Source organism: Manis javanica, chromosome 2 (genome assembly GCF_040802235.1).
Source record: "Manis javanica isolate MJ-LG chromosome 2, MJ_LKY, whole genome shotgun sequence".
Lineage (NCBI taxonomy): Eukaryota > Metazoa > Chordata > Mammalia > Pholidota > Manidae > Manis > Manis javanica.
The window spans coordinates 139,706,735-139,719,168 of record NC_133157.1 but is presented as its reverse complement, the minus strand read 5'-3'; the positions used below and the strand labels follow the sequence as shown (position 1 = coordinate 139,719,168).

The 12,434-nt window shown below is 38.2% G+C and overlaps 1 protein-coding gene and 1 long non-coding RNA gene across 3 annotated transcripts in view; one reads left to right on the top strand and one right to left on the bottom strand.

Annotated features, from left to right (window-relative positions):
- Nucleotides 1–9,139, top strand: part of LOC140847892 (ankyrin repeat domain-containing protein 26-like) — a 32,778-nt gene extending 23,639 nt beyond the window's left edge. The window contains exons 7-10 of the mRNA XM_073229505.1: nucleotides 3,456–3,524; nucleotides 6,133–6,197; nucleotides 6,882–7,691; nucleotides 8,957–9,139. Of these exons, the coding sequence (XP_073085606.1) occupies nucleotides 3,456–3,524; nucleotides 6,133–6,197; nucleotides 6,882–7,691; nucleotides 8,957–9,139 (1,127 nt within the window). The remainder of the gene's footprint in view (nucleotides 1–3,455; nucleotides 3,525–6,132; nucleotides 6,198–6,881; nucleotides 7,692–8,956) is intronic.
- Nucleotides 9,140–11,198: 2,059 nt separating this feature from the next.
- Nucleotides 11,199–12,434, bottom strand: part of LOC140847893 (uncharacterized) — a 30,744-nt gene continuing 29,508 nt past the window's right edge. For both annotated transcript variants that reach the window (XR_012128160.1, XR_012128159.1), the window contains exons 2-3: nucleotides 12,096–12,328; nucleotides 11,199–11,306 (exon numbers count right to left, since the gene is read on the bottom strand). This is a non-coding gene — a long non-coding RNA (uncharacterized lncRNA). The remainder of the gene's footprint in view (nucleotides 11,307–12,095; nucleotides 12,329–12,434) is intronic.

Here is a 12,434-nt window from a genome sequence, read left to right as displayed (position 1 = left end):
GATGTTGGCCTGATGGGTTTTCTTCTATAGGTGACCTTTTTCTCTCTAGCTGCCTTTAAAACTCTTTCCTTGTCCTTGATCCTTGCCATTTTAATTATTATGTGTCTTGGTGTTGTCCTCCTTGGATCCTTTCTGTTGGGGGTTCTGTGTAATTCCGTGGTCTGTTCGATTATTTCCTCTCCCAGTTTGGGGATGTTTCCAGCAACTATTTCTTCAAAGAGACTTTCTATCCCTTTTCCTCTTTTTTCTTCTTCTGGTACCCAGATAATACGAATATTATTCCTTCTGGATTGGTCACATAGTTCTCCTGGTGTTGTTTCATTCCTGGAGATCCTTTTATCTCTCTCTTTGTCAGCTTCTATACGTTCCTGTTCTCTGGTTTCTTTTCCTTCAATGGCCTCTTGCATCATATCCATTCTGCTTATAAATCCTACCAGGGCTTGTTTCACTTCTGTGATCTCCTTCCAGACATCTGTGATCTCCCTCTGGACTTCATCCCATTGCTCTTGCATTTTTCTCTGCATCTCATCCCATTGCTCTTGCATTTTTCTCTGCATCTCTGTCAGCATGTTCATAATTTTTATTTTGAGTTCTTTTTCAGGAGGACTGGTTAGGTCTGTCTCCTTCTCAGGTGTTGTCTCTGTGATCTTTGTCTGCCTGTAGTTTTGCCCTTTCATGGTGATAGAGATAGTTTGCAGAGCTGGTACGAGTGACCGCTGGAAGAGCTTCCCTTCTTGTTGGTTTGTGGCCCTTCTCTCCTGGGTTAATAGCGACCTCTAGTGGCTTATGCTTGGCAGCTGTGCGCAGACAGGGCTTCTGCTACCTGACCGTTTGCTATGGAGTTTATTCCACTGTTGCTGTGGGTGTGGCCTGGCTGGGGCTGCTCCTCCAAAGTGGTGGAGCCCCGTTGGAGAGGGAGCAGCCAGGAGGCTATTTATCTCCGTAAGGGGCCTCTGTGCTCCCTGTTGCCCAGGGGGTTAGAGTGCCCAGAGATCCCCAGATTCCCTGCCTCTGGTCTAAGTGTCCTGTCCTGCCCCTTTAAGTCTTCCAAAAAGCACTCTCCAAACCAAAACAACAACAGCAACAACGAAAGAGGAAAAAGAAAAGAAAGAAAAAAAAAGGAAAAAAATGCGCGATTTACTTTGTCCTCAGGCGCCGCTCCCAGGAACCCGCTCACCGGTCCTGCTGCCCTGCCTCCCTAGCACCAGGGCCCCCATCCCTGCAAGGCCTCCCAAAACCACTCGCCAAAAAAAAAGCAAAAATAGCGCGACCATCTCCGTCCCCAGGCGCTGGTTCCAGGCACCCGCTCACCGGCCATGCCACCCTGCCTCACTGGCACTGGGATCCCTGTACCACTAAGGCCTCCAAAAAGCACTCGCCAAAAAGAAAAAAAAGGGAAAAATGCGTGATTTTCTTTGTCCTCAGGCGCCGGAGCCCAGCCCCCACCCACCAGTCCCGCCGCACTGCCTACCTAGTATTGGGAAAAACGCGCGATTTTCTTTGTCCTCAGGCACCAGTCTCAGTCACCCGCCCACCAGTCCCGCCACCCTGCCTCCCTGGCATCCGGGTCCCCGTCCTTTTAAGGCTTCCAAAAAGCACTCGCCAAAAAAAAATAAAGGGAAAAACGCACGATATTCTTTGTCCTCAGGAGCCGGTCACAGACACCTGCTCACCGGTCCTGCTGCCCTGCCTACCTAGCACCGGGGTCCGTGTCCCTTGAAGGCTTACAAAAAGCACTTGCCAAAAATAAAAACCTCTCCAGTTTCTTTCCACCCACAGGTATCCGGGGGAAGGGGCTCTCGGATCCCGCCGGCTGGGGCTTTGTATCTTACCCCCTTCGCAAGGCGCTGGGTCTTCCAGGTGTGGATGTGGTCTGGATGTTGTCCTGTGTCCTCTGGTCTCTATTTTAGGAAGAGTTTTCTTTGTTATATTTTCATAGATCTATGTGTTTTGGGGAGTAGATTTCCACTGCTTTACTTACGCCGCCATCCTGGCTGCGCCTCTAAAATAAAACCTTTAATTCACAAGTTTGTACTTTTATGTTTTGATACCCTGACATTCCCAGTTTAAAATCCCTGTATATCTTAGGGAATTCCCAGAGGTTAATTATTAGACTCTGAGAGTTTTCCAGTGTTTTAGAAAGCTTATTTGAATTCTATGCTTCATGTACCTAGAGTAAAACTTCTTTCTTACATCTCAATTGTTTTTATCACATCTTAACACTAATGATATTAAGCCACCCAGACGTTCCAATTAGCAGTATGTGTGTGTGTGTGAGAGAGCGAGAAGTCTTTGATTATTAAAAATGGACAGTGTAATTATACCCTAATAAATATTTGGTAGATTTTTAAAACAGTAATTCTGAAATGTTTTGGTCTTAGGACTCCTCTGTATTATTAAAAATTACTGAGAATTCCTAGGAACTTTTAGTTAAATGGGTTGTATCTATTGATAGTAACAACATTAGAAGTTAAAACTGAAAATGTTTAAATACAAATGTACATGATCATACATCACATTAGCCATTAGAGCTCTGATGTTTCACATACCATACCATTTCTCTGGAGCATTACACTGTGTGCTTGTAAAGAGAATGAGAATGGAAATGGCAAGTAACATTGAACTTTATAGCAAACATACTTGGACCTCTTGGACCCCATGAGCAGATGGATCTTGGGACTCCAGGGACTCCCAGGTGATGCTTCACAACCACCACTTTAAGCCAGGCTGGGCCTATGGATGAAACTTTTAGCAGTCCTTGTGATGGAAGGGCTTCAAAGTTTCCATCCAAATTTCTTTTTCTTTGCTCACTTGTTTAGAAAAGTTTAAATTTGATGATTTTGTCTTAAAAAGAAAGTGTTGTTATTCATTTCCTATCTCATGGCACTCTGGCCTCGACTAGCCCTCTTTTAACATGGAAACAGGTCACTCAAGGCTCTTTTCTCACATAAATTGACTGTGTTTACCCAGGTTAACAAGTGAATTCTGAAAATACTGGTGCATACTGTATGTAATTAAAGTGATGCCATTCCCTGAAGCTTTTTTGAAATCTATGTCTCAAGAGCACCCAGTACCTTTTATGCATGTTTAACATAAGTTGTTACCCATAAATTTCATTAATACGAACAAAAATCATACCTTGAAGAGTCTTAATTCCTGATAAACAAAGCTCTACAGAATATAGAATAGGTAATAGAGATTGATGAGCAAGTCAAAGTGATAGTAGAAAACATAAAAGTAGAAAAAATGACGGACCGTGGTTAATTAGGCTTGCCTTTGTGAATGGCAATACAGAGCATATAAAATGCCCATGTAAGCGGTGAGGGAGCAGTGTGTCTCAGTGGGGAGGGGAGGATGTGGGAGAGCTTCTCTGATAAACACGTTGCATAAGTTAGCCAAATTTGTATCATTACTTACAGACTAACACGTGGAAACCTTGTTTTCCGATTTTTCAGGTTCGAACTCTCCTGGTATCACTGTCAGTGATGTGTCCAGTCAAACACCTCGGGATCTGAAAACTGAAGGTAAGTGTCCATTTGTGTCACTGTCAAGGAACAAAAATCAGTCAGCAACCACAGAATTTGGACAGATGACTCACAGAGATAAAGGAAAGATTAATATTGGAGCTGTGTTTCTGTTAGAGGATTATAAACTCTGACCTTTGTGAATCACAGCTTCCAGAAGACAGAGAAAGCACAGAAGGTAAGAAAAAAAGCACAGGGAATTCAACCCCTGATCACCTCTGCATGGCTTCGTGTAGTTTTGATTTTTCAAAAATCATTTTGTGACAAACTCTTTGTGGCAACCTACAAGCAAACAGAATATCTTTTAGCAAAAATTGGCATTCTTTCTCTCCCAAAACAACATATAAATAACAGAGAATTAGGAGAAAGAGTAATTTCTTCTAGGCTAGTATTGAGCATATACTTAAGAGTGTGTAACAGGATTGAGTTTAGAGTTTAGAGACTGTTTGGGAAACTAGGTAGATAGGTAAAGATTGCCTACTCAGACCAAACGTAGTCTCCTAGCTTTATTTTTATAGCCCTGAATTCACAAGTATTAGTTACAGCTACATTAAGTGTAACTAAAAGAGCACCTTTCAAAGCCAAAAATTAAAATATTCCTTGTATTTTCTATGACTTTACATAATTTAGAGTTGGCTTTCCCAGGAGTAATGGGAATTATTGGGAATTTACTACACAGTGCCGCCTCCGATATGTACACATAGTCTGTCAACTTGTCTTACAATTTTTTAATGAATAAATAATTCACAAGGAGTGTTGGTTATTTTGAGGAATGAATCATTTAAAACTAAAATACAGAAAACCAATTTTAATACTGCTAGGATAACAGCCTGTTATGAACCACATGTAATATGTCTGCTGATTAACCACATGTAATGTGTATTCTAACTTTATGCACCAGTTAATTCAGTGCTCTTTATCAGTCATAGGCTCAGGTATGTACTAAAATATTATATAATATTTTTCCTACCCCTATAGTTTTATCTTCTTTTTCTTTTTACCTTTAGAATTAACAATGTAGTTTAGAAAAGATTTTTAGTTATATCTGAGAGTAGTGATGACATTGAGCTGTCAGCCCAGTTATTTACCTGTACAACTAACTCGTTTGCTCTATTTCCTCGCAAGTTGGGCAGACCCAAAAAGCAGGACATTTAAAACAAAACAGCTACACAAGTTCCTGCTGCATTGGAAGATGTGAGATAGAAATACTACAGATTTAAATATAAGCAACTTAGACAAGTTCATGTGGACCATTGCTCTTCTTAGCTAATACCTATTACAAAGTAATGAGCAGAGTTAGTTTTCCAGGGACCTTCATTTTATGATGAGCCCTGGTAATTTTGTATCCTAAATATATTTCCAGAATCTTCTCAGTTCAGGCCTGTATCATCTTTATTTTACATTACTGCTTTATAATATGTCTGCTTCCATTTATTCCCTTGCTCTCCAACCATATTCATCCCTCCCCTCAGTTCTTAGAGTGACCTATCTCAGCTACAAGTAACAACCATGAAGCACCCTAAAACACATTTACGTCCAGGCATCCAAAATTACATATAAGGAAGGCTTTGGTAATCTGAGTCCTACCTAACTCCCTACCATCAGCCTTTTCTACTGCCCACCCTCTTCTCCGGCATTCTGAACTGCTGGGCATGCCAGCCTAACCAATCCCTGTATTTCAGTCAGATAGTCACCCCATCATGTGCTGCTCTGCCTGTCTTGCAGTGGTCCTGCATGCTCTCCGCATTCCTGCCCTCTACCCATTTGGTTCTGGCTAACCTCACTGTTTAAGTCAGCACAGGTATTATCTCTAAAAACCCATTCCTGATTCCTGTTGTCCACAGTCTTCTTTAAACCTTTAAGTATTTAGCTGGAACTCAATAAATAACAATTGAGTAAAGTAACTAATGACTATTTATACAAAGATGATTTACAAGACTGTCCCCTATAGTTTCGGAGCAAAGGGACAAACACGTAGATGATAATTTATGGCTCTTATGGTAAAGACATACAAGAGAAATGTATAAAACACTAAGGTAGGCCCAAAGAAACACCTATTCATAGGGGGAAAGACAGCCATAGTAAGGGAGGGCTTTGTACAGCAGTCTGAATCTTGTAAGAGGAAGAGGAGTTTGTCAATAATAGTGCAGCCAAACATTTCAGGTAAAGGAGGGGTGGTGTATACCCCAATAAAGTCATAGAAAGTAATAATTTTGGTTCCTGAATAATGTAGCTGAAGCCTAGCATGTTGTTAAGATCGTACACTTTTGAGGTAGAAAAGAGAGTATCTTGTGGCTTTATATGTTTCTTCTGCATTTTTAAATTTTGGGTTTTTTTCTGATTATTTTGTTTGATGTTGGATGGATTTTTGAATGAGGCTTTTACATGTTTGTATGCATTTATCCTGGCAATTTCTAGTATTTCCCAAGTGTTTGTTGAAGTTGTACATAAGTTAGAAATATTTCCTAAATAAGTATTCAGATAAAGATGAAGCTTAATTTAAACTCTCAATTGATAAAATGTTATTTTCTCTTTGTTTAAGAGTATGGCTTTTATTGAACCATTCTGTTGTAGTTCAATTTAACTGAATATATCAATTTGTCAGCAGAACAAGACGTCATAATGATGTCAAAGAAAGAACGGCCTGATGGAAGTGACTATAACCACCAACAGGTATATAAAAAATTTTAATTTCTGGTTTAATATTGTTGACTATTCTTTAATGTTGTAACATAGTTTAAATGAAATTACCTTTTCAACTAGTCCTTCAGAGTCAATAGATCACTTCATAGGAAGTCTACAATTTTACTACTTGCAAGAATGAATGAGAAATGTCATAGAATACATCTATATATTCAGGTCTTCCTCATGCAAAAGTGTGAGGAAATGTGGATCAAACTAGGCAAATTGAGTAAAAAAAATAATTTAAAACTCATCACAAATGAGTTAAAGCAGAAGTTTGGTGATCTTTAGGAAAAAGAATTTTAGGAAATAAAATATGCCCAAATATATGCCGATCTAAGGCTCTTACTCTAGGGTAACTGAATTGGTTAGATTTCAGACTTTGAAGTCAATTTTTCAGTGTAGCTAGATTCATTATTATTCTAGTTTATGCCTTCTGAGTCGTAATTCTTCAGTTAAATTTTGAGTAAAGTTTGAGATTTGGATCCAACTTAGTTTTTTTTCAGTTGGATATCCATTCATCACAAAATTTTTCATTGTATAAACATTCAGGTTGTCCCCTATTTTCAGAGGAAATCATGATAAGTCTTTTAATTGAGTGCTAGCTGAAAGTCTCCTTTTACTTAGATTTCTGATAGTCACGAACATCTATTGCTTAAAATCTACATGTTGCAGGATAAAATTGCCATGCTAAAACCAGAAACACAAGCAATGAAAAATCAGAAAGAAAAGAAATATCTTGAGGACACTGAAATTATAAAAGAAAAAGATGATCTTCAAAAGAAAACAGTGATTAAGGAAACATCTACAAAAGTAATGTTCCAGTATGGTGGACGGCTTGACTTCCTGACATCTGAGAATACAATGCTACATTCTAAGTTGCAGAATGAAAAAGCAAGCAAAGAAAGATTGGAGACAGAAGTTGTATCAGACAATTCTAGACTGTCTACTGCTACCCGTGATCATGAGCAAAGTCAGGCATCAGAAAGAGAACTAGGATTTGCTTTCCATAGTCTTAGAGCAAGAAATGAGTGGTTTCTGTCTAGTCAGGAAGAAAACATGAGCATTCTTTCTCAACAGCTTTCTAAAGCTGAACGTAAAGTCAGTAGCCTGGAAATTGAGCTGAGTCACACCAGAGATGCCCTTAGAGAAAAGACTTTGGACTTAGAAAGTGTGCAAACAGACCTAAGCCACATACCCCATCAAAAGAAGAACAGTGAACACAAGTATGAGAACAAACAAGATAAACTGAATAAATACATCAGAAAGCAGGAGTTCTTAGAAAACAGATTATCTCAACTACAAAGTGAAAATGAGTTGCTCCGACAGCAACTGAATACTGCTCAGAACAAAGCTAAAAATGAACTCCAAACTGAAAGGGAAAAATGTCTTACCCTAGAAGGAAGGAATAAAGAATTACTCGATGATTTTAATCGTCTCAAAGAAAGAATGAAACAAGGTGAAAATGAGAAAAGAGAACTAGAAGTAAGTATCCAGGAAAATAAACATTTTTCAAAATTCCTGAAAGAAAATTCAAAGTAATATTTGATTATGGAAAAGTGTTGAGTCTATTGAATATAAAAAGGATATAGACTATAAATATCTTAAAGGCATGCTTGTAGCCAGCAAAAAAATTAATTTGGCAGGTGCTTTGTTTTGAAGAAAGACATTTGTGTTGACTATGTTCATTTATAATTTAGTCTTACACTGCTTAAATAATAATTTTAGTCTTTGTGTCATCACATTTTAATACCGTGATGAAGCAGATAAGTGGAAATGCTCATACTTAAAATGAACCTCTAGATTCAATCAAGTGGATCACCTTGACAGTTATTCCAGATTTCCCAGATGAGATGAAGGGCCGATGCTGTATGTCACAGTCCTTTTCCTTCAGTAGCTTTTATACATTTTCAGTTGGTGTAATTTTATTGTGATTCATGTCAATTTGAATTAAATTTGGAAACATTTTAGTCTCAAATCGTGTATTATGACCTTTTCAAAGGCATCTGCTCTCCAAAACATCATATTTTAAGACAAATGTGGTGACATATAGCAAAAAAACATATTTGATTTTTCCCATTGCTATTTAAAATCTACTTCAAACTTATTTACAAATAGTTTGCTCACAATTCTCATTTCAAGGAGAAATGTAGGTTAGTACATAACAAACTTACTGGATATAATAAGTGTGTCCAGTACAAAGAGAACTGTAACTGTCTGTGATTGGAGCTCTTTTTCAGACTAATGTGCAGTGGCAGCAGGATTTGTCTATAGCAGGAATGGAGTGCATTATAGGAGCCAAGGTCAGGGAGGCAGGTAGAGGCCTGGTTACCTAGGGCCTGAGTCCCACTGACATGACTTCACATTTATTCTCAGATGGGGATCTGTTGCAAGGACTCACACAGAGGATTCAGTATGTGAGGAACTCTGAAGTCAGTTTAAGTTACTAGGAAAAAAGAGGGAAAACCTTTCACAACATATAATTTACCACCTCCAAGTCTCACGTAAATGGTTTTTTTTTTTTTTTTGAGACTTCCCTAGGTGGTAAAGCTCTGCAAATTCTTAGGGGGAGTGGATAGTGGGGCCGAATTCATTGTCTTAAGTATACAATACTGATTAGGCAGGAGGATCACACAAAATTCAGTAAACAGGAATGTGTATGCATGAGGAAAAGGTGAATTGATGAATGCAGTAACATTTTTCAAAACACGTATGTTAGAGTTACATATTAACAACAAATATGTTATTAGGTACTTGTGAGACACAAACTCCAACAAGAATGGGCTGACGTGGAAATACAACGATTTGAGTCAGAGAGTTTGCTAGAAGCTGCCTCCTACTATACCAATGAGAGACAGGACTTAAAGAAGAGATTAAATCAAGCCCTAAGTCAGGTATGTGTGAAATTTAACATACCAACAGTTAATCTATAGCTAATGAAATAATACACAGTGTTTTAGAATATTAATTTCTGTGGACAGCTTTTATATTTTCATTACAACAAATTTATTACAATTCTGTCTTTACAATGCACTTATTAAACTCTGACTTTAGTTCTGCCATTTATATTATGCATTTTTTCTTACAATATTTATCCTTAGGAAAACAGAATTATGCATCACTCTTCACATCAGTTGAGGCTTTATTTGTTAGTACCAACCATTGTTTTTTTTTTACAGATCTCTCTTTTGCCATGATGAGGCAATCCAAATAAAATCACAGCATAATGTTTAATGGAATGTTTCAGAAAGTTGTAATTTTTGTTACCTTCACTGTTGCAGATGTAGAATACATTTATTTTGTGGATTTCAGGTTAATTGTACAAAAGGTCATTATATAAACCAGTTGAAATGAGATACTTCCATCATTTCCTTCCTCTTTACATATTCCGTAAAAATGTGGAAAGATTCAGATCATGTATAGTATGTATCCAAACATAGAGAATTAAGAAAATTATCTACATCCAGCTGTTAGTCAGAAAAATAGATATGAGTGAGGTGGAAAAAGAGTAAGGACAGGAAAAAGCCCACTGAAAAAGACCCAGAGTTAATCAGTTAACGCTCAAAAGGCCAGGAACAACTTGGCCTGGAATGTTTGAATATTCCCCAGATAAAGGAGGGTACCTCAGCATAGCCCATGTCTTTATTGTGTTAATTATGCAGGCCCAATTTATTTTTTCACTTTACCTATCTGCTGGTCTGTTTCTCCTTCACCACTAATCAAATAACTTGCAACCCAGGCAACTAATTTAGCATGCAGGCCCAGCTGTAAACAGCATAGTAAAAGGCAGGAAGTTAAGTAAGATTCTTATCTTACTCTTTCCCAAGTGGTACTTGAGGGTTCTGATGCTTTTCTACATTCTTACCATATCTGTCATCATCTGTCTTTTTTATTGTAGCCATCCTATAGTGGGTATGAAATGGCATCTCACTGTGGTTTTGATTTGCATTTTTCTGATGAATAATGTTTTTGAGCATCTTTTCCTATGCTTATTATCCATTCAGTTATCTTCTTTGAAGAACTGGCTGTTCAATTCCTTTGCCTATTTTAATATTGGACTGTCTTCTTATAAGTGAATTAAAAGAGTTATTTCTATATTCTAGATACAGATCCCTTGTCAGATAAAGGGTTTTCAAGTATTTTCTCCTATTCTATAGCTTGCCTTTTCACTGTCCTGATGAATCCAGTTAATCTGCTTATCTCCTTTGGTGTCATCTAAGTAACCATTGCCAAATCCAGTCACAACGATACACACCTTTGTTTTTTCCTTTGGGTTTTATAATTTTTGCGCTTACATGTTGAGTTGACTTTGTATATATGCTACAAAGTAGAGGTCTGATTTTATTCTTCTGTATATGGATATTCAGTGGCCCCTAGTACCATGGGTTAAAAAGATTATTCTTGACCCATTTAACCTTTTGGCACCCTCGTTGAAAATCAGTTCACCAGAGTTTATTTTGTATTCCCAATTCTAATACGGTTGCAGCATGTCTATCCTTATGCCAGTACCAAATCAAATATTGTGAGGACTCTTTCACGGTCATCTTGAATATTACCAGTTGCTTCTCTCAGCTCATGCAGACACTTTCAGCTTCAGAGAGCCTTTGTCCAGCTTGTGCCCTGCTGGCTGTGCCATGATGGGAAGTCAGGCTAACAACAAAGGTAGAGCCCATTCTCTTTCTTTTCTCCATTCACACCTTTAGTCTCTCACCAGTGTTCCTCCACCTCACTCCCATTTGCATGTCTGGGTCGCAGGATCTGCTGACTCAGTCTGTGTAGTTCATTATGTTTCGGTGACTCACTATAGGGCATAGACTGATCCATAGATTTCACCATCTAGGAAGGAAGAGATGAAGTCTGGGCTTTTGGCTTTCTCTTTGGAAGTCTTGCTAATCTGTCATCTTGCAATTCACAATTAAATCTTCTTTTGACCTGGTTCTTGTGTGTAATCCTGAGGCCAACCTTGTTCTTGGTGCTGATCCTATGTTCTCAGAAACCTCAGTTCTCTGTATCCACCTCCTTTTACTTAAATCGAAAGAGATGGATAGCTATACTTTATAGCTCAGTGCATAATTGACAGAATCCTATTTCTTCCTATCCCTAGAAAAAAAAAAAACGTCAAGAGTACAATTCTTAAAAGTGAGGTAATTATTCAACCAAGTCATTGAATAAACAATTGACTTAATCAGAATTTCAAAGCTAAATTGTATGATAGGCAGAAGTACTACGGTGCAACATAAAGATGAGATGGTCTTACCTCCCCATACTGACAACCTTGAGGTAAGATAAAGGAGAAATTGTACTTAAATAGTCCAAAGGACACTGCATTTATTTTACTACTGAGATTAAAAATGATTCCTTAATGTTCTCTTTATTTCCTCACTGAGGAAAGTAAAATGAAGATTGAGTGCTAGACTGACTAATAAATACTCCATGCTGTCTATTAGAATTTCAGTTAATTAAAATCGGACAAAAGGCGTCATTTTTGGCTACGAAAGTATTTCAGTTGTTATTCTTTAAATCCTATGTCTCTCCTTGCTTACCAGTCTTCCCTATCCCCTAACTTGAGGAAAAATTCTGAAGAGGCATGTATGCCTAGGGGTAAGAATTTGTAATTGAAAGGAACCCTAGAAAAACTTCTTAGGTCTTCTAGTCATCTGCTTCTTCTCATTAGCATTGTTTTCCATTAATAAATTAATCTCAACATTTATTATAACCCATTTTAAAGGGGACTCATTTCTACTGTTTGGCACCCTTGTTGAAAATCAGTTCACCACAAATAAGTTAGTTTTCATATTATCCCTTTTTTCACCACTTTTCTGCTTATCTGTTTTACCCTAATAAACTCCCAGGTTCAGTAGCTTAAATAACATTATCTTATTCACAAACCTCCATCAGGAAAGTGTGGCCAGGACAGCTTGTCTCTGCTTCCTTCAGCTTTAGCTGGGACAGCTCGAAGGCTGAGGCTGGAATCATTTGAAGGCTAGTTCACTCACATGTCCGATTGTTGGTGCCAGGCCCTGGCTGGGACTTTAGTTGGGCTGGGCAGCTGGAACACCTGGCCTATCCAGGCCAACCAGCCTTGGAATTCATACAGCATCACCTTCACCATATTCTGTTCACTGGGAGAAAGTCAGTAAGGTTGGCCCATAACCTTCCTTTTTAAAATAAATTAATGGATGTTTTAAAAGTGGAGACACATTTAAAAAGCACAATTTTTCATTACCC